This window comes from Aythya ferina (assembly GCF_964211825.1).
Source record: "Aythya ferina genome assembly, chromosome: Z".
Classification (NCBI taxonomy): domain Eukaryota; kingdom Metazoa; phylum Chordata; class Aves; order Anseriformes; family Anatidae; genus Aythya; species Aythya ferina.
Window position 1 is genome coordinate 3,171,689 of NC_140299.1, and position 22,823 is coordinate 3,194,511.

The 22,823-nt window shown below is 43.4% G+C and overlaps 1 protein-coding gene across 1 annotated transcript in view; it reads left to right on the forward strand.

The window, feature by feature from the left end:
* LOXHD1 (lipoxygenase homology PLAT domains 1) overlaps positions 1-22,823 on the forward strand; it is a gene marked incomplete at its 3' end in the record, with an annotated part of 155,757 nt that overhangs the window by 25,020 nt on the left and 107,914 nt on the right. The window contains exons 2-4 of the mRNA XM_084503075.1: positions 4,832-4,946; positions 15,508-15,588; positions 16,395-16,579. Of these exons, the coding sequence (XP_084359201.1) occupies positions 4,832-4,946; positions 15,508-15,588; positions 16,395-16,579 (381 nt within the window). The remainder of the gene's footprint in view (positions 1-4,831; positions 4,947-15,507; positions 15,589-16,394; positions 16,580-22,823) is intronic.

The window sequence follows — 22,823 nt, forward strand, 5'->3', positions numbered from 1 at the left end:
CAGATGAGATAAGTGAACCAAATTCCATTTGATTGAGATAATATTTGGAACAAGAGTCTGTATCAGTGGCTGTATTAAAAGCTTTGTATTGACTTTGCCTAGCCCATTGGGAGAAAAGCAAGATTTGGAGACTAGCCTGAAAACCAAGCATTCCCATATATAACACTGTAGATTACTGTAACTTGACTGTGTCTTGGCACTCAGAATAGGCTGACATTGACCTTAGAGGTGAGACTGTTTGTCAACGAAAAGCACCCACATGTAGCTGTCTTCCTGTGAGCAGTGTCCCACATGGAGATTAATGTTCATACCGGGATCTGGTACTCTCCCTTTTGCTTTTGTGACAGTCCCACCTCTCCTTAGGTGGCCCCTGCCCATGTTGTGTGATGAATTCATCCAACATTGGTAGGAACAACACAAATAGACAGGAGCATCTTAAGACTGGCTGAATGGCCTGACCAAGTATCAGCTTGGAAGAAGAGGCAGGGACATTTGGGACATCCTGTCCCTATCTGAAGGGAAGTGGGTGACCAATGTCAATATTTGTTTTGGGGAATGTCGTTGTTTGCACCTTGTATTTGACCAAGAGGGAAATAGGAGAATGCTAGATGTAAATATCTATCTGTGAATAGAGCCTTCTGCTGAAGTAGGTCTTGATGTGTAAGACAGGCAGAAATCTGTATAAGATGAGGTTTTCATATTTTGGAAATAAAAAATTATTGCAAAACTCTGAAGAAAGTTTGTGTTTCAAATCCTGCTGACCAGGATGGGAAAGTCAGAAACTCTCGAGGTGTGCAGCTGACAAAACATTATGGTGCCTGTTTAGGAGTGTTGCCTCTGCTGACCCTGTGGAGATGTCAGCGTGGTTCAGCTGGCCCTCCCAGACTCTGCTCCAAGAGCAAAACTCTTTGAGGAGCTCAGTGGTTCCTCATTATTACTCTCATCGGTGTTAGCTGGAAGCAGAGCCATTACATGCTGACATCCCATAAATTAGAAAGGGAGGAGGGAGATTTCGTGGATGCACTTGGAAGCTTCAGTGGTAACTATAAAATCCCTATGGATGTTCTTTTTATTTGCATTCAGTGATTGCTTCTGTCGAGCAGGAGTCTAAATGGCAGGACACAGCCAAATCTGGAGTGATATACCGAAACCTTGTTCTCTTCTGAAAAACTTTGCTATAATTTGTCTTCAGCTGTAGGACCACACAACAGCCCCAGGAGATACCCTGAAATGACAATGAGCATCATCGTCAAAGGATGGGAAAACAGCAACCTTTGTAGCTTATTACTTTGCAAAGAAATATTGCATTTTTTTTTCCTTTTTACTTTATAACATAAAATTTTCTTTGGTAATAAGCATGTATTCCTTGAGAGACTGATGCATGGTGATAGAAAGACTGAATAAATATGTGGTCAGAGGTATTTACACAGCAGTCCTTCTAAAAATGAGTTAGCAGTTTCTGGCAAATTTGGACAGATATTTTCTATCTGTGGAAGGTTTTAGGGGCTGGCAGTTTTGCACTAGAGAGGCAAACCTTTGAGTGTAAATACACTCTTATAAGTGAAAACAGCCCACGTTCCTGATAATCATAGCAATGAGAGGCAAATTCAGACAACTGAGTGGGGAAGAGGAATGTGGAAATTGATTCAAACAGGGAAGAAGCTTGGAAAGCCTGTGATGGCACCCCAAAAGAAAGTAAGGGACTTGGTGGGAAGGGGGAGACCTAACTTTTATGATGAAATAGATATTATACTTGAGATATTTCATTTCTGTCTTTTGTTAATCTTCCCCTTCTCAGCAGGGGCACTGAAGTAGCAAAATCGATCTTTTCTGCCCAGATTCCACATTTGGTTAGAAGTGTGACTTCCACAGAAATCCAATTTCAAGCTTTTCAGCTAATTCAGCTTTATTGTCTCAAATTGTAAAGTAGAAGATGTTTATGCCTGGGATTTGCTAAGGTTGGACATGTTCTCTCAAAGCCAGAATATCCAATTATTCAGGAGAAAACTCCTGGGGTGGTTGAGAAATGTCAGTACTCTGCAGCTCTTGTCTTATGCCACGGATGCTGTGCCCAGTGAAGAGGCTTGGTGTACAAAACATTGCCCCAACAGCTGCCTGACCTTTTCTACCTGCTGGGTCCTCAAGCTGCAGACATACTCCCTGTCAGGATCACACCCATCAGCTGTCAGATCAGGCTGATCAAAAATAAATGCAAAGAAAGAAAAAGACCCGGGATCCAGACCACTGAGCTCTCAGGCTCCTTGCATTTGAAGGAAGCAGATGAATAAGCGGCATCTCCCAGGTGTGTTTTCTAGAAAGATTTAGCATCAGTAGTAGCATTTAACTTTTATTTTCTTCCCCCAGGGGGAGTCCTGGGCCTTGCTCCCATGGCATTGCTGGAAAGCTGTGACATCATTTATTTGCACAGCTGGCAGCACAGCTGTAGTGATGGAGAGGAGGTGGCCAGGCTTCTTTCCTCTCCCAGGGGCACGCTGTGACATGTCTGAAGTGTGCTGATGTGCTGATGTCACCAATCTAGCCGTCACTTTGTCCCTCTGTGCACAGTTAATTAAATCAGTGCTAACCACAGCATATGCTCAGTAATAACATGAGCTACTTGGGCTCCAGCACATCTGTCCTCCACTCCCGGATCTGCTCATGGTGAAAACTGCTGATCCACCTGCTGCCTGCTCACTCCGTGCACAGAGGCTGAGTTTGGGGTTGTGAACCTGAAGTGCAAATTTGTACCCACTTGTGTTTTGAGGCTTCTGACAGCTGTGTGACTCTTGTTGTGGGGACTGGAGAAGGGTCTTGATTTTTAAGGGAGGAGTGTTGTGGGTTGTTGATGGTGTTAGATGCGTTGTGTTGGCTGGTGGCTAGTTTTGCATGCAACACTGTTGATGCACGAGTTTCCCCAGTGCTCTGTGTCTCTGCTGGTGGCTGAGGGTGAGAAGTACTGATGGTGAAATGTACTTACATGAAACAGACATGTTGTAATAAGCTCTGAGATGACTGAACATAAAAAGCTGCTATAAATGAGTGGAGCTTAATGATGCTAGCAGTTTCCAAAGCAGAAATGATGCAGCACTGAAAACCATGAAGTTAATTCACAGTGAATCACAAAGGCAAGGTGGATTGCATGTCCTTCTGTTAACAGTTAAGGCGACCACTGTCTGTCTACATTGTGCCAAACATCCCCCATTGGCATGTGTGAATGCTAACAGGAGGAAGATTTATGTACAGTGTTCTCATTTCATCTTATATGGAAGCTGTGGATTTCATGTTCTTCTTTGCACTGCTGCAAAGAAATCTCTCCCTCCCTGAGCCCATAAATAAAATATGCCACACCAAAACATTCTTAAAATCTAGCTGAGCACAGGCTATACCTTACTGCAGTTATTATGATACTATCCCCTTTCTGTCTTGTTTGCATTTGTGGAAAGGTGTGGTTAGGAAAATATTGTGGTATTTCATTCTGTCTCACTGCAGTGCATTTCTACTGTAAATGAAGAGTTAGTTCCAATCAGTTGTACCTGAGTGGCCTGGGCTTTGCTCTAGCACTCAGTCTCCAAACCTTTCAGTTAACATTCTGATTTAATTTCCTCTCCAGGATGCTTTGAGCAAACTGTGTGTGTGTGGGGGGGGGGGGGGCGGGGGAATGGGCAGAGCTGTGAAGCTCGAAGTAGATAGTCCTTTATGATGTCTTCTTAATAAATGTGTAATATTATAAGTAAAAAATGGGCCCTAATAAAATACGTGATTCTGATGCATCCATGAAGAAAGACATTTTTACATTGCTAGGTCTGAGAAATCACATACTTACCAGTCAGGCTGTGCAAGATGAAATGAAGTTTCGCCTTTCCTCTAGCCTATTGGTCTGAGCCTGAAGTAAAATACTGTTACCAACTAATGACCTTCGTATAGCCTAAAGCCAAAAAGAGCTGTCAGGATACTTGGTCTGCTATAAGCAGAGTTTTATAACTTCATCTAGTTCCTTCTGTACCGAGCCCCCCAAGACATGTCCTTCAGAAAGGTGACCTGTTTTCAAGCCCAAAGTGTTATTCCAACTGTACTTACCATCCTGCTCGAGAGATGTGTGTCTGACTGTAATCCAAAGTTATTTTGCTTTACTTTCTGACCATCGGATCTTATTATACCTTTCTCCACTTGAGCAGAAGCCTCTTTTCTAATTGTGCTTCTCCCAAGAAGGTACTGATGTGTGGTGATAAAGTCACCACTCAATCTACTGCTCAGAAAGCAGAGTGTTGAGAGTCTCAAAGCTCCACAAATTTAGAGTCTAATTTAAACATTTTCCTGTCTTATTCTCATTGTGATTTACCATTTGGTCTTTGGTAAAATCTCCAGAACATCTGAAAAGCAAACTTTCTGGCTGTAGTGATTTCTCAGCTTCATACAAATATATTACCAAAGCAAACAGGGAAGTGTGTATTGCCTTGACATGTGCATAAATGAAAAATGGCTCAACAGCTTTACTCTAACACTTCACATAAATTCGTCTGTTACATATAATACATGCACATACATTATGGGATGGGAGGTGAGGTAGTGTGTGTTCGCAGACAGAAGTGTTCAATTTTCAGCAAAATCTGTCCTAACTCAACCCCTGTCTGCCTGTGTGTCAGCTTGATGTGGTGATTTTCACCAGTTGTGCGGATTCTTAGCAGCGATGATGTTCTCTGTTCAAGGTGGGTGTCGAGATCCATCTCCAGGGTTTGCAGATCTGCTTCATTTTGGGAAATGTCTTGGATCTACATTGCATGGGTTAAGGAATTTCTCCTGTTGTCCTGATATTTCTCTTCTCCTTCCACAGTTTATGAAGTGGTGACCGTGACAGGAGATGTCCGTGGAGCTGGAACAGATGCCAACGTCTTTGTTACTCTTTTTGGAGAGCATGGGATTACCCCCAAGACTCATCTGACAAGCAAGTGAGTATTTGGAAGGAAATCTGTACCCTTCAGGCCTGTTCTTCAGTAACTTTTATTGCTTTTTGATGAAACATAATATTGTGGATATGTGTATGATGGATATAGGGGGAATAAATCTAAAAGGTATTTTGAGATCACCAAGGAAATTTGAATTTTTGCTGTTACATGCTTCCTACCAAATCTCTTGTAAACCTGTATTCCCTTCTGTAGGTGGAAACGTGTGTTCAGATCCATATTATGTAAGGCTCACACTTGAAAGGTGTGGGGATACTTGCTTTTCTTAAAGCTTAAATTAGGAGCTCCCAATTTAGGAGCTGAGAATGTTTGCCACTTTTTCAGAGTGGGCATGATGGTCCAAATTCATATGCCTAAATCCCACTGAAGCCTGTGTGAAATCAGGTACAGAGCGATAAGTGTCCTTAAAGGTTTCTGAAGAGTAATTCAGTGGGTCTAAAGTAAATTTGATGGGTAACCACCCACACCCAGCTGTAGAAAATTGGAGGCAAGCATAAATGGAATAATTTAGGGTGAAAACAGTGTAATTTAGGAAACAGCCTCTCTGCTCTGTGCATAGTTGCACACCCATTGTGGTCCCACCATTCTGTTTTTCTCCAGCTGATGCCAATGCCATCTTCTGTATGCAGCTTCCCAGTTCCTATCACTGCACTGAATGTGGTGGAAAACATATTATATAACTTAAGGTCCTATTATGAGGCTTTTGACTCAGTCCACAATTTTTTTTTAAAAAAGAATAACATCAGGGTCAGCAGTTGCTCACCTCCCATGAAAACAAGGTGACTTTATTAAAAGTCTGCATACACTAATTTCCCCTCAGCCAGATAATTGCACTAAGAAAGTACAAAGTCCTTCTCCACGGGGTCTAGGACAGGCTGTGTGTCTCTGCTTTTCTGTGTTCTTATTGTTTTGGTTTTCTTGAAAATGTGCTTCAGAAATTATTAAGCCTATGCTAATGTCACACGGTAACTTCACATTTTCTCCATTTCTACAGCACCGACAAGAGGTACCTGCACCTATTTTAAATTTTACCCTCAAAAGAGCTTCTCTTCCCAGTGAAGCAACTCAAACATGAGAGTCTGTAAAGAAAATGATATGGGAATGGTAAAGAAAATACATGAAATTTCAGCCCTGTTTGCCATATTTGAAACTCAGAAATCAGAGCTAGCCCAAGGAGTTTTATTATCCCATCATCCTCAGAAACACCAGGGAGAACTTAATTATATAATAGATCTAATTTAATAGAATTTAATTATAAAATATCTAATATATATATAATAAAATATCTAATCAGTATGCTTTGTTCTGTGATTTTCATCCAGATATCTCAATGAACGTATAAAACGGAGTACCGTTTTTCTCTATTTCTCAGAGAAGGAAACTGAGGTGAGGAAGTAAAAGATGCTGTGGCCCCATGGCAGGTCAGTGGCTGAGCTGGAAGCAGCAGCAGCTCTGCTGGGGGAAGAGCTGCTTGTGCCCAGACCTGCCTCCAAGTGCTTGGCAAAGCCATCAAAGCAGCGTCTGCTTTCCAGGGAGTTTTCTTGTGGTCAGCATTTACATAAAGAGCCACTTAATTGGGAAAGTGCTCTTCTGCACGTGGCTGTGGAAAGCACCCAATTGTTATCTTTCCAAAATTAAAATACAATACTGCATGCCCTTTAGAGAAGAAGTCAGGAGAACCCGTAATAGATTTCTTAATCAGCCATAACCTTAAATGAGTTAAGGATGAGTTAACTCATAAATGAGTTAATGGTTCTACGAGTCATCTCAGCCTACTCTTTCCTCTTGTACTTACTGTTTTTTGTGAGTGACCAAAATCAAGGATGCACAGGGTTGATTTTAGGTTGGGGCAGCATCAGTCTGAGCCTGTCCAGATTTGGGTGAGCATTTTAGCTTGGTCCCTGTTGCTGCGGAGAGAAGATTGATGAAGCATTGGTAAGAAAGGATTAAAGGATGGGAAGCCAACCTTCTGTAGTTCAGGGCTCTTGAAACCAGCCCTGTAGGAGGTGCCCGTTAGAACTACAACTATAATTTTCCACTGGGGGTTTCCCAAACATCAGCAATGCTTCTGCATCTGAAAGCAAAGCCTCATGCATCACAGTGATCAAGCAAGAACATGAGAAAAGCTCCTCTGAACATAGAAATTGTTTAACTGATAGTCTTGTCTTCTAAATATTGAGTCTACTTGCCCCCAGTTTATTATGCGGTTTTGTGAATATGGCAAAAGGATGGAATCTCATGCATCTTTCAACTAAATGTTTACATGATTTCACTTATGACATGACTGCAAATGCATGACATTTTTCTAGGTGTTTCCATTTCCCAGTGTATGATAGAAAGACAACATATCCTGCATTGACTAAAGATGGTACTACCCTTTCAGCTTCTGGTTAGAATAGGTTTTTCTTACTTCTTTTGTGATTGTGTGCTGGTAGTGAAATACATGACATTTCAGCTCTTTTTGTCATGTACAGTGAAAGGAAGACATGGCAATCTGTTGAAATATCATGTGTTTTTATCATTTGCCAACAATAAGGTAACTGTGAAAAACAGACACAAATCTTCATAATGGCCTGTTGAAGGAACATCGCCTCTGGAAGTGGCAGCACCCAAATTCTGTCCAACAAGATGTAGTTATTTAGGCCAAGAGGTTTAGCCAAGTAATGTTTGGGTCTAGGGGGGCTGGAATAAATCCTTGTATTTGCTCTCTCTGAGTTGGGGATGGCACCATCTCTGTGAGTGGTCCCCATTGGTGCCTGAGGTGGTGGCTGGGTACTGGTCCCAGCTGCACTCGGCAAAAAACCCAGCTCACAGAGCTCTCCAGATTCCCACCTGCCATCCTGCACCAGTTACAGTTCAGCCAGAGGCTAAAAGTATTGTTGAACATAGGCTTCTTTTCATGAGCTCCATCACCAGCATGAGTGGACACCAAGGCAGCTGTATGTGCATTGCTTGGTGGCATTTCAGAATCCTCTGTGGCCACTCCTGCGGCTATGAGCTGCTTCTCTGTGGTCCAACACAACACCAACCAGCAGTGCTGATCCTCCCCAGCATTTTATTTCCTCTTGCTTGTGTACTCTCTACCACTTCGGGGTTAAGAATGGATAGGACTGATTATGAAACTTAGCCAGTCACAGTGTTCAGCAGCAAATTTATGTGTGTTTAATGTAAAGGAATTCACTTTTCAGTGACAGGTTTACACTTTGTGCATGTAGCAACTGTGATAAATACTCATGATCCCCTGCCACCTTAAAAAAAAAAAAAAAAAAAGATTTAGTAGCTCTGGCACTCTGAAAGAAAGATGAAATAAATGCTAAGTGACAGCTGGCTTCTTGCAGTGCCACTGAATTTGAGAGCTGTATAGCTGTATAGTAGGTTTATTTATTTATTTATTTTTATTTCCCATGCTGAATACCTTAAACTGACCATCCCTTCCACCGAGTCTTGAGTTACTATACAGAGCTTTTCCAGTTCCCAGTGCCAGTAAGTACAGACAAATTGCAGAGTATCTACGTGGCAGACTTAAGAGCATGTTCATCTGTGTGGCCCTACTGCTACTGAGCTGTACCACGTTGCAGAAGATCTGATTTAGTTGTTTAACAGCTCTGGAATAAATGAACAAATACTCTCAATAATACAAACAGTAAGTTGGAAAGTATTAGAAAGTTGGCATGGAAAGGGCTGCTCAGCTAGAAAGCAAAAGAAGAGGTTTCCTATGAACCACAAGAGCAGTGGAGGAATACTTCTTGCATAGCTGCAGAAGCACTTCAGAAATGAGTTGCAATACTTTTAATAGCACAGGATGTTTTCTGTGTTAAAGCTATGTATGTATCTAACCTCCCTCTAATTTATGCTGGTACAAATCTGCAGCACTTAACACCGCACTGTGAAGACTTAATGATCTGGGGCAGAGTGACCTGACAGCGCACTTTGGAGTCTGAATTTGCTTCTGAAAAAGACACCAAGAGGGAAATTTGTTCACTCTCCCACCCATTCACACTGCCTCTAGCCTAGATAGAGCATGTATTTCATCAACAAAGCCACCTGAGAGGATGTTTAGTGATGTTCAACATTCTGAAGATTAGAGCCTGTAGGATTGAGGAGGGCAGACCCGGGAAACTACAGGCCTGTCAGGTTGACCTCAGTGCCGGGGAAGCTCATGGAGCAGATCCTCTTGAGAGTCATCACGCAGCACTTGCAGGGCAAGCAGGCGATCAGGCCCAGTCAGCATGGATTTATGAAAGGCAGGTCCTGCTTGACGAACCTGATCTCCTTCTATGACAAAGTGACGCGCTGGGTGGACGAGGGAAAGGCTGTGGATGTGGTCTACCTTGACTTCAGCAAGGCTTTTGACACCGTTTCCCACAGCATTCTCCTCAAGAAACCGGCTGCTCTTGGCTTGGACTGGTGCACGCTTTGTTGGGTTAGAAACTGGCTGGATAGCTGGGCCCAAAGAGTCGTGGTGAATGGAGTCAAGTCCAGTTGGAGGCCAGTCACTAGTGGCGTTCCCCAGGGCTCGGTGCTGGGGCCGGTCCTCTTTAATATCTTCATCGATGATCTGGACGAGGGCATTGAGTGCACCCTCAGTAAGTTTGCAGATGACACCAAGCTAGGTGCGTGTGTCGATCTGCTTGAGGGTAGGAAAGCTCTGCAGGAGGATCTGGATAGGCTGCACCGATGGGCTGAGGTCAACTGCATGAAGTTCAACAAGGCCAAGTGTCGGGTCCTGCACCTGGGGCGCAATAACCCCAAGCAGAGCTACAGGCTGGGAGATGAGTGGTTGGAGAGCTGCCAGGCAGAGAAGGACCTGGGAGGGATGGTGGATAGTCGGCTGAATATGAGCCAGCAGTGTGCTCAGGTGGCCAAGAAGGCCAACAGCATCCTGGCTTGTATCAGAAACAGTGTGACCAGCAGGGCTAGGGAGGTGATCATCCCCCTGTACTCAGCTCTGGTGAGGCTGCACCTCGAGTACTGTGTTCAGTTTTGGGCCCCTCGCTACAAGAAGGACATCGAGGTGCTTGAGCGAGTCCAGAGAAGGGAGACGAAGCTGGTGAGGGGCCTGGAGAACAAGTCCTACGAGGAGCGGCTGAGGGAGCTGGGCTTGTTCAGCCTGGAGAAAAGGAGGCTCAGGGGCAATTTTATTGGTTTCTACAGATACCTTAAAGGAGGCTGTAGCGAGGTGGGGGTTGGTCTATTCTCCCACGTGCCTGGTGACAGGACGAGGGGGAATGGGCTAAAGTTGCGCCAGGGGAGTTTTAGGTTAGATGTTAGGAAGAACTTCTTTACTGAAAGGGTTGTGAGGCATTGGAACAGGCTGCCCAGGGAAGTGGTGGAGTCACCATCCCTGGAAGTCTTCAAAAGACGTTTAGATGTAGAGCTTAGGGATATGGTTTAGTGGGGATTGTTAGCGTTAGGTAGAGGTTGGACTCGATGATCTTGAGGTCTCTTCCAACCTAGAAATTCTGTGATTCTGTGATTGGTGTACGTATAGATATAATCCATGTGCAACAATGCAAGTAGCATTCACGGTACCAGCTACAGCCAGGTCAGGACTTACAGGGAGGAACAGGAATTTACTCAGATATTTCAGGGAGTTCAGCTGCTTGATCAGTTCCCTGTTGGTCAAGTGTCAACATCAACTACTGTAAAACCTGTCTGGTTTTCTCCATGAGATGAGTGTAAGATGTGTTCCTGGAACAAACCCAACCTTTTTGTCCTGTGCAAAATCCTGTCCCTACCCCAACACACAGCGAGTTTGGTTCTCAATAGAAACATGAAAGAATGTTTTCATATAGAAGACATTAATCTCAGCCTTAGGAATGTCTAAGCTTGTTCTTAATAAAATTTTGCAGAATATTTCCCCAGGGGAATGAGATAGAAATTTTCAGCAGAGAAAAATTTGCCCCCAAATCTGCTGAAGTAGATGTAAATCAAAATGTACTTTAATATTTGGAAATGCTGAGTGGGCTTTGCAACATTATAGATTGCTTTGTATAGAGTTTGTCTATAACAGACAATGTATAGATAACAAAGACACACCGTATAGCTGATATTATCTAAATTAAATACAACTTTTGTTTTCTCTGCAAATCATGCCACTGAACGTGAAAAACTGACATTAAATTAATTGTTGCTCCTTGTGATGTAAAGTGAAGGAGCTATTCAATGAGTGTTATTAAGGCTGTTGAAATCTGTTATGTAGATGCTTATGGATAAAACAAGGGCCATTTCAATGTGCCCTATGGCACTTTGCAAAGTTTCAGGGTAAGCTCAGATGTGGGCTCCCATGGTGTTGGGCTGGTGTTTGGTTCCTGGGTGTCATCAGTGTTCCATAGTAATCTATCTCATTCAATTAAATCTCTTCAGGTGGGACTGTTTTTTCATTATTTGGTAATTCTTCTGTGCTTCTTTAAGCAGAATTTCTTCTGCTGGTCAGGTTATTTGTAGTAAAAAAAAAAAAAAAAAAAAAAAAAGGAAAATCATGTCCTCTGTATGGAGACATTTGCTGTCACTGTTCTTTTCGGCTGGTTTCTTTTCCATCTGGAGTATTTTTAGATGCATGCTGCCTTATGCGGTATTTCCAGCCGCTCGCTGACTGATGTTGTCAGCTTCATGGCAACAGTCTTGGCAAAATATTTGCAGTCCAAACTCTCTGGAGTATTCACTCACTCCAAGAAGGAGGTTAATGATGCTGCTATTGGAGCTTTGCGTTAAGAGTAAATATGCCTTGAACATGTGTTTTTCTTCAGTGAGGCTGTCTGTAAGTCCATCCAGGCAGTGTCCTCTCTCTAGCAGTGATTGATAGTGGTTGCATAGGGAGAAATAGAAGAATAAGGTGAATGCATTGTAGGCGTTTTCCCACTATCTTGCATCTTCTGGCAAGCTGCCCTCTCCATTGGAGCCTGATAACCCAGAGATGCCCAGCCTACAAGATATATAGAATGAGGATGAGCAAAGCTGTCTGTTGTTCTGGGCCAGGAAAACCAGCAAGAACTGGAGATTACTCAGTCCTGACACCTGTATATGTAAAAACTTTGTTGCCCACCTCTAGTATATGAGCAGCATTCCTCTTGTGAGAGTACAGGTAAACCAAACAGAATGTTTCCCTAGTAAGTGGCATGCTGTAGGATGATTTTCCCTGAGTGACTTTCTGAGATCTTCCCCTGGTGCTCTGCTCCCTGCTGCTGCTTCTGAACATTGGTGGCAGGAGCAGACAGACCCATGGGGAGATGCTTTTGGGAGCTGGCTCTTCCCCGTGTTTTAATGAAGCTTCTTTACAATTTTGTTTGAACAAACATCCATGGTAGAACACTTTGTGCTTCTGTGCCTCCATGGTCTCCATGGGCTTTTGCAGGCAGTTCTGTGTGTACAGAGTGTCATCAGCTAAAACACTGAGCATGGAGGCAATGTAAATTGTCATTAATGCAGTGGTTTGGTGCTGTTGGTTCAGGTTGCTGTGTTGCTGCTAAAGGTTCTGGTTTTTATTTTTATGCCTCTGCTATGATCAGTACTCAGGTTTTTCCTCTGTTCCTCTGAGGCCACCTCTGGAAAGAGTTTTGTTAGCTGGTCAGAGGTGAAGATTATTTTCTACAAATAGTAGTTTCTCTTTGTCAGCACACCAAGTAGCAATGAAACTCTCATGGCACTGGCTGTGTCCTCTGCACTGATGGTCTACAGAGGAGATCCATGCAGAGATTTATAAATACCACGCCTGAGCATGCACCAGGTCTTGTGGTGCGTTTTAGCACTGTGAATTGCCCAGGTAGGGACAGAGTGCTCTAAATCCTTGTTTGTACATTTACAGTGCTGTGAGTACTGAATGCAACCTGCAGGCAGTCATTCAACCAAATTAATCTGAAAATGGCTTCAGATACCAAATATACCGAACATTTCATGCACTAATATCTAGTGAGCTTCCTTAGATGTTTTTTACATTGCATATGGGTAAAACACTACAGCAGATAATTAAAAAATAAAAATAAAAATAGAGCTGCTAAAGTCAATTAAATATGTAAAATAAAAAAAAAACACAATGATTTAAACATATTTCTGAAGTCACCCTGGCCTGAATTCCCATCCAAAAGTTAGAATGAAATTCTTCCAAGATCCAGATAAAGCCTTTGATTATGGCAATCCATGCCCAAGCCCTGGGTTTGAACCCAGTGAAGCCTGAACACTGGGGATTTAGAGCTACCATTTCCAAGTCAGATTTTTCTCAGCTTTATTTGTCACCAGAGCTATGCTACCCCATGTGCTGCATTGTTTGGCGTAACAAGTTCCTCATGGCAATCAGGCTGTGTATTTCTCAGCCCAGCCTGGACCAGCCTCTGACATGGCCCAGCTGAAATCTCTCTTTCTCCTTTCTCTGTTTGGATAAATTTCGGTATAAGCCATTCACTCTTAAGCAGCTCAGACTCTTCCTACCCCTTGACAGTAGGAATTTGTCTCAAGAAGCATCTCCTGGAGCATCTTTCTGCTGGGCGCTGTGGGGCTGTGCTCCACCTTTCCTCCATTAGACCAGCAGCCGCCAGGACTGGCGCGTGGTGAGCTTTGGGCTAATTAGTCCCACTTACTACTTCTGAGCCATCTCCACAGCTCCATATGCTGTCTGCAGCGCCGCATCGATCTCCGTTGAGAAGCCACTGTCATTGCGGCGTTTGCTCAAGCCTGGCAAACTAATTGCCTCGCGCTTGCTGGCTGTTTTTCCTCTGACAGCCAGGCTGGGGGAAGCTGGGATGGATTTAATCGCCTCTTGTCTGCGAGGCAAGGTTAACCAGTTTAGCCTTTTCATGTAGCAGCGATGGTCCTAGCACAGTGCCCAGGACAGCAGGATGGAGAAGGAGAACACGTGAAATAACCTTTAAACAAAGGCATGTGCACATCCTTTAATGATGTGGAGAAGAGTGCTGAGCAAAACCAAAGCCCGTTGCTTGGGTTATTAATATTCATTAACTTCCCAAGTACAAGCTGCTTGTCACTGCGGTTTTATGCTGCTGAAGCACGGCAGTTTCTTGTTCCTTTTAATATGACTTCTGGATTTTGCTGTGTTTAATCATCTTCAGCAATGCTTAGGACTTGTTGCCCAGGGAGGTGGTGGCGTCGCTGTCCCTGGGGGTGTTCAAGGGAAGGTTGGACATGATGCTTAGGGACATGGTTTAGTGGGTGACATTGGTGGTAGGGCGGTGGTTGGACCAGATGATCCTGGAGGCCTTTTCCAGCCTTAATGACTCTAGGATTAGCATCCAGGTGAAATCATGGCTGGTCAGGGAGCACAGGTGGGAGAGGCTGTATCTTGAGAGCAAGGGCGGGTTTTGCCTTGATATTATTCACAGTGGAAAGTATGATCTGCAAATGATGGAGGTGCTAGCCAAAGGCTGAAGACAGAACAGGGAATTAAATTCTACATCTTTTGACCTAGGCCAATGTACTTCATTTTGCCTTCTGCTTGCACCTGTGAAATAGTAATTGCACACTTCACAAAAAAAAATAATAATGGAATGGGTCCCTGTCCTACAGACATTTGGCTTTGAATGGGATACAATCTGCAGGAGAAAGCTGCAAAGGAAGTTTCACTGACTATTACAAAAGCACTGGGAGATGGGAGTGGGAAGAAACCCTTGGGGCAGGCGGATGCTTTTGTCTCTGGCTGAGCTCTGGGCAGGCCTGCAGGGAGCACCTTTGGGCTGTGGAGCACCTTCAAACCATGGAGTCCTTTTTCTATCACCCAGAGTGGATCTGCTCAGTGCCCAGGGACTAGGCTATCAGGAAAGTACACCTCTGGGAGTGGGAAACAGAGATGAGAGGCATACTGAGGGCAGTGAAGCAATTAATGTGGGTGTGCATGAGTCTAGATCCACCAGTCTTCCTCCTGGTTCAGCCAACAAGGGCTGGTTGATAAGGGTGAAATGAAGCTCCTGCTCGACCTCTCCAAATGAGCACTTTGCAGCCACCCCCGAGGGCAGCAGCTGGAAACATACCTTTGTTTCTGCTATTGCCTTTGTGTTTTAGTAGCTGATGGGTGGATTGGTGGAATTGAGCAACCACAGATGAGGTATTACCAAAAAGACTTGGAGCTCTTAGAGTCGGAGCTCTTAAAATATTTTTGGCCTCCTTAGTGCTGCCTTGATATATTTTCACCAAAAATTATTTTCAGACATCTCTGAAAGCCACTTGCCAGCAGCAAAGGCTTACAGTCTCCCCCAGCTCTTACCTGTACAGGGATTTAGCTGAGGATTTTGAAAACGTCTGTTATGTTTTACTCTTGGAGGCGATATGGAATGTGATCCAAGGCTTGCATCTACTTGGGCCAGCATTGCATTTCCCCCAAAGCTCTGGTCTCAGCTTCTGAGAGGATGCTTAGAGTTCGAGAAGGAAAAGGTCTGTTAAACGCCAGCATGTAGAGCTATCTGAAACATACTATGGCAAAGAGGACATTGAAAATTAGGTCTGCCCACTGTTAGAAATGACACTTGGTCCTGAAACCCCAAAGCGGGCTGGCTGGCAAGGTAATTTTCTTACCACAGCTTTTGTTGTATGTTTATTACAGGAGCAGCACAGCCTTTGAGAGGAGCAAAACAGATGTGTTCCGAGTGAAAACCAACAATGTTGGACAAATAAAGAAAATAAGGTAACCGCATAACACTGCCACCAGACGACGTGCTCTGTGAGGTGCTAATCGAATGACAGGCTGCAGGGGTTTTAGTCTTGCCATGTTTTATTCATTATTTGTTAACACGCTCCCATCAAGGTGAAGTTAAGGGGTGGTAAAAGCTTGTTTACTGCCTAAGATTTGAACTGAAGCATGAAATCACCTACGGTATTGCTTATAACTATCCACGCTCCCCATCAAGAACTGTATTCCTGTCATACGCAATCACAGAGGAAAGGATTTAAGGCTGTTTTTATGTTCTGATGGAGTTGAATTGGGTTTGTTGTTCCATTCTGCTGAATTAGTGTAATGTAAATGATAATTATTATGTTTAACCACCATCTGACTGACCTATATAAAATTAAAAATCAGGAAGGAGTGCAAAGAAAGCTGGTAAGACTGGAAGAGGTGGTTAAAGCAAAGAAAAAAGAAAAGATCCAGGGTAGGGGGTAGAGTCACATATATTTTTGAAATGCAGTAGAAGGTGAATAAATGCATATGCTGAATGAACATGCAGGTGTGCATATGTGTGCATTCCTTAGCAGATAGTAGCATACCTGGCATCTTCACACAAATACATAGGGAAGGTTGTTATTTGCAGAATACCCCATAGAAGCCCATAATCCTGTGAAACACTTTCAATAGCCTGGTGTAAGAAGGCATATTGTGTACAGTCACCCTAGCCTTGTCTAATATTAAATATTCCCCCAAATTATAGTTCTGGTGGCCACCCTGAACCAAAATGTCAAATCCGGGCCCTCACATGTGGGTTGCTGTTCCTCCAGGATTGAGCACGATAACACCGGACTGAACGCAGGCTGGTTCCTGGACCGCGTGATTGTGACTGACATGAACAGACCTCACCTCCGGTTTTACTTCCCCTGCAACAACTGGCTGAGCAAGGAGGATGGGGACGGGCTGTATGTCAGGGACCTCATAGGCAGCCTGAATCCCATGGATGTACCCAAAAGTAAGTGCTTTCCAATGGGCTTGGCTTCCCAGTGCCTTGTCAGAAAGGACAAGGTTGCTTTCAGATTGCTTCAGCCATACAAAAAGTAATTGTGTGGCCTAAGCTAATTTAAGTTTTCGTTACAGTCAGTGGAGAGGGAAATAGGAAGATGCAAGATGCCTCCAGAGGGTAATTCCTTCTTCCAGCATTACACCTGACACCTCAGGGTAGGATAAATCACTGTTTGGAGAAGCTCCACTTGTTGGTTGAATGCAGGAGGATAATACATGATGACTGCTTTAAATTAGATTAAATATCTGCAAAGGGATGCGTGGCATCCCACCCCAGAAGATGTAGCCGGCACGGTGAGTGTTATCAGAAGAGGCACTGTGGATACATCCTATGCCTGAGGTTCAGTGTTTCCAGGTCCTGGTGAGGACCTGCCAGAAATTTCCACAAACAAGCCAACCCTCTGACTGCAATCCTACACCGCTTTACTGAATGTGTATGATATCCATATTGAACCAGTGCCTATTTTTCAGAGTGGTTTTAAGCTAATGATGTTGAAACGGAGCCAGAACAGCTTGCAAACCAGACATGTACTCCCAAATTGATATCAGCGTGTAGGCCATGTGGTGATGTACAGCGCATGTAACGTGAGTGGGGAGGCGAGCAAGATGTGAAAGTGGAGCCAGCAAACCAGCCTCAGGTGGTCAGCAGTTTGTCTGCGAGTGTTAACGAGGAAACCAAGTTGTATTCCTCTGTTCACCTCACCAGTGCACCACTTCTTTATGGGAGTTTAATTTCGGGCATGGAAAGTGAAGTGCACCCACCATTAGCCATAAGTCTGAAGTAAGGGAAAGGTGTGTTAAAAAAAAAAAAAAAAAAAAAAAAAAAGGAGGGAAAACTTGTGTTTTTGTTAGTATCACGTCTTTTTGAGTTGCACTGCCATTGTTGATATGACCACTTAGCAGTGTTTTAGAGGGTAAAGCAGGTTATTGGAAGTCCTAATAGAGTGCTTTAAGTATTGATGGATGCTCTGGAAGGGCAAAGCATTGTTATCTTATTGATATCCTGCTGAAGTTAACAGTCAAACAATATACTGTGATGCTGTTTGTCCCAGAATTGTTAAATGATTTCTCCTTGCTCAGATGGGATCTCCTAAAACAGTTTCGGTGTGTTGAAGAGAAATGTATGAAAGTCTGCATTATGTTTATCATACACAAATAATGCACATTGACAAGAAATGTATGTGGAAGTATTTTACAGATGCAGACCTCTCCAGGGTGGATGCCATCGGGGGATGAGATAATGTCTGGAGATGCTCTGCCAAAACCCCACCCACCCAGTGGCTGTGGGACTGAGAGCACCACAGTGTTTCACTGCTCTTTTATCTTCTCAGTTTATTAAAAAGAAGAGCTCAGCATACTTGCACTGGGTGGGGAAGGAGGGATCTGGAGAAGGTAGTGGATGAGTCAAAGCAAGACACAATTAAAGAGAGGTTCCCTCGAGGAGGAAGTCAACTACTCAATCTTAATAGATCTTTAAATGACACAACAATTTCTCTGAACTTATTATTGCTCCTGCCTGGGAGAGCTGATTCAAATGAATGCCTGTGATTTCCTCCATCCTGTTCAACACCTGTCTCTCAGCAGGGAAAGATTGGTGGGCTAAACCTTCAGCTGGTAAAAATCAGTGCAGCTACAATGAAACTGCTGGAGAGACTTTGCACTTCAGCTGCAGAAAAGCACATGCTCTTCTGGAGGAGTGGTTTTGGGTTATAGATCAGCTGTTAATGCTGTGCTTGGCCCTGGATGTCCAGGAAATATACAAGGGAGATTGTCCCTGGCCTTAAGGGTGTGAAAGAGGAGATTCAAGCAGGCATTTGTCAGAAATGCATCTGTTCTTGTCACCTTTATCAGATAGAAAATGCCACTTTTGAGTGCCACAGCCTAGGAGCTCTGCAGCTGCCCCCATAAATGCAGGGAGCTGGGCTGAGGCCAGAGGCACGGGTGAAGGGTTGGACGCCTTCCAGGCGGCAGGTCTGAAGCTGTAAGAGGAGAGGGTTAGCTCAGCTATCTCAGGTTGCAGTTCCCCTTGAACCATAATTAATGAAGGATAAACATTCCCAGGCTGCTGAGGTGAACTGTCAGCTGCAAATGTAAATTCATCTGAATTCATTTGGCTCCTTCTGAATTCATAAAGATCTGAAATGAGATTGTGATATGATTTTCTTCATACATACAAGTAATTTGCCCTATTTTGTTATTTTTATTTCAAATGAATTGAACGGTTGTGTTTACTCTTTGAGTATTCATATTTTCTACTAGACAAATGAATAATTATGTAGTTTGGTGATTTTATGTGCCTGTAGAGAAAGATGGGTCTCTCCCTCTCAAGTCTGTGTTCCCATTAGCAGCTTTTACTGCTGTACTCTTCTTTCTAGTCATGGATCTTCAGTCATTGCTTCCCTTTTTTCTTTAGTTTTTCTTTGTAAACCATCTGGGCACTGATGTTAAAGACCTTAGTCCTGTGTTTGCTTTCATGCTCCATTTGCTGCCACAGTCCATTATGTTTTGGAGGTAACCAAATGAGTTTTGTCCAGGTCCCTTCTCCTTCAACATCTTCAGCTTTTGATCTTCTGCTGGAGAAGAACTTTCACATCTTTGTTGTGAGGATTTATTTTTCCTTTCTTGAAGGTCACTGCTGGGACGTGCATGATTTCTGTGATGTGTGTGGGATGTGGATTGGTGAAAAGTAGAGTGATTTATTTTGTCAAGTTTTTGTTTTGTTGAAGTTCTGCAGAGGCTTTGTATTTGAAGGGGATTGTTGGTGTTTGGACCAAAGCCTAAAGCCATGGGGAGATTTGGTCTCTTTCTTGGTACAGAGCGCAGTCCAGCTGGGGAATCCCTGTAGGGCTATGAGCTTTTGAAGAGGTTAATTTAAAGTAAAAAAATAATGGCATTATTAAAAAGACAGAAAAGAATATGTACTCTAGAAATTGTCAACATATAAATGAAAAAGTTGACAAAAAACAAACAAACAAACAAAAAACACACACACACAAAAGCAAACAACAACAACAGCAACAACAACAAAAACCAAACAAACAAAAAAAAAACAGAAGGCAGGAAGACTTAGTGATTGCAGACAGCTGAATGATTGCATTTGCTTAACTGGATAAAATGACTCCTGTTAGGTTCCCCATTGAATGCCACACATTTTTCAAGGAGAACAGGTTACGTTTTAAGTGCTCCTGCCTGAATGATTCTCTGTTCCCTGTATTCACATCCATGGCATCATATGCCCATCGTGCTTTGATAGTGATGGTGTCACAGATTCTTATTTACCCAGCAGCTGCTATTGGCAGCCTGGATTAATTTACATTACAGGTATTAATTACAAGGACTATTGTTCAGCCTTATGCTGCTTCACTTGTGTTTATGAAACCTTGGGTTTGTATGTCTGTGGCTTAGCCTTAATGCAAGGGACTGGCTCAAAACTGATTTAATCTGGTGGGTTTTGGGTTTTATTTGAGCGTTGCAGGTGTTGGATCTCTCCAAGGGTGTCTGATGTCCTGCCTAAGTGATGGGGGAGGAGAGCATTAATAATAGCTTGTAGCAGCACTAATAAGAACTACTGACCCAGTGGAGATGCAAAAGCAAAGGAAATTTGGGAGCCTATTCCCAGCCTGCTGTCTGATACCTGCAGAGCAGACAAGAATCACTTGTGCTGTCCTTGGAAGGACAGTTATGTCCCACACCCCATGGTGAGGCTGCTTTGGTTGGGCCTCGCCACTCTTTCCCTGGTGGTTTGCAGCCCCAGGGCTGCTCTGCAGCTCCAGTCTGAGCCTGGGTGTTTCAAGATATGTAATACTGGAATATTTCTACAAGGCTTTGGTAGTTTTACCATGCTTGGCAGCTAAACACTTCCCCTCCCTAGATGAGGAGGGGAAGAAATAAAATAAAGAACAACTCATGGGTTGAGATAAGGATAATTTAAATAAAGGAAACAAAAATATTACTGAAAGATTATTATTAACTGAACAATTTAGCTTAAGGGGAAAAAAAAAGGAAAGGGAAAAAGGGAAAGAACAAAACAAATAAAGGCTATGTGGAAGTGCAGAGGAAAGAAATTACTCTTTACTTCCCACAAATGAGCGATGCTTGAGCACGTCCTTGAAGCAGGGCCTCAACGCACGTAGCCGGTGTTTGGGAGGAGGACCGATGTTTTCATGACAGCCCACCCCTCCCCTCTTCCTCCTGTTTCCACCTTTTATTGCTGAGTGTGACACCACATGGTATGGAATATCCCTTTGGTTGGTTTAGGTCAGCTGCCCTGGTGATGCTTCTCTTCTCACTTTTTGCCCACCCCCTAGGAGGGTTTGAGAGAGGCCCAATGCTGTGCCAGTGCTGCTCAGTAGCAGACACAACCCTGGTGTGATAACACTGCTGTTCTAGCTACAAGTGCAGAGCACAGCATTGTGTGGGCTGCTGCAGGGAAGGTTAACATCCCAGCCAGACCCAGTACAAAGGCTTTATTTTTTCATCATTCTTAAAAGAAGCTGAGATTAAGTAGGGTCAGGTGATGTGTTAGTTATACATGAGCCATCTTCTTTCTGGGGTAACAACAGTCTGTTTATCAAGAGAAAGCAGAAACATTCATTTGCAAAGGGTCTTTTTCTCATCTGGCCCTTAAAACCATGCAAAATAGCACAAATACCTGAAAAGTAATTCAGATTTCCATGCAATTGTAATTTATACTGACCTGTCAAATTTTGGTGAAGTCTTGCCAACTTGTCTGTTGCAAATGAGTTTCAGAGCCAAGGACTGCTTTCCAGTTGGCTCCTTGGCCATCAGCAGTCTAAATTTATTTAAGATTGGACGTGATGGGTTAAAAATGTTCATGGGATGGCAGCTCATGTGAAACTATTTCAAGACATTTTATTTACAGTAGGACAGAACTGCATGCATGCGACGTCAAACTGTAAAACTGCTCCATTCCTTTAGCTGATAATAGCACTTTTTTTTTTTTTTCTGTGTAAAGTTTAATCTTATTTAGTTTAGTAATAAAGGAGGGTATTTAAACTGATGTGTTTTGCAGCACAGTTCTGAGCAGCAGGGCAGTCACAGCGCATTGTATACCCACACCTTGAGAATGGGAGCATCCAATGGGGTTGTGTTACGTTTGATTTTTACCATACTTAAAATTGCCAAGAATTGGTCACTTACTGTTTTTAATTATTATTAATATTGTGTCCAAAAAAATGGATTGCAAGTCCAGATTAGGGGTAGCTGTGCTGTATCTAGGGCTTAATCCCCATGGTTTTATGCATACAGACACAAGTTTTATTCCTCACTGTGACAAGAATGAGTGTTGAACTAGAAGGTTGGTGGTTGTGTCAGTTCTGGCCTGATTTTGGGTTGCTATATGGTGCCTATGAGATTTTGCACCCTGAATACATGCATCCTAAGAGGTAATGCCTGGGAGGTCACGCTGGAAGGACCAACTGGAGTCCTGTGAAGGCAGATTGGTCGTGTAACATGCCCGTGTGTTTGTGCATGCAGAGGGTAGCCTCGCCTTTACAGAATGAGAACAATATTTATTATACTTACAAATGAGAGAAGTTCAGCTGATCAAGTTGCAGGTCAGCCCCAATCCATTAGTCTTTCATGAGTTTCCTTGACCCACCGGTCTGTCCTCATCTGGGGCAGAGTTAATGAGATCACCCGAGGAGGTTTGGACAGCTTGTGTTCATGGCAGGTCAGAGGAGAAGACCACGGGCACAAAGAAGTACAGAACAGTTCCCTTCAAACAAAAATAAGACAGTCTGTGCACACAAAGCAGCAGCCTGCACTAGGCTTCTCTGCCTGGTGTGCTTTTGAGAGCATCTGTGTGAGCACAGGTAGAGTTAACAGGCCCAAGAAATTCTCTGAGGTTTTTAGATCCTCAAGGACCTAAAACTCATATATTTGAGCTGGGAATGTGAGCTGTTTTAATTCCTTCTTCTGCAAAGGAGGCTTGCGTTAAGCCTTCACCGTTCATTGTTCAGAGTTTCAATGTTGTCTGACTTGAAGACTTATGAGGACCTGGCTGTGCCTTGAGGAGACACTTGGGGCAGCAGGTATTGATGCTCACACTTGGCTTTGAGTCAGTAGCTCAATCCTTCCTGACCCAGTGGGAACCACGTGTGCCTAAGGGCTGGACTGGATCTGAACTGAAGCGGTGGCCAGTATTTCTCAATAATGTACTACTGCTAAAAGCA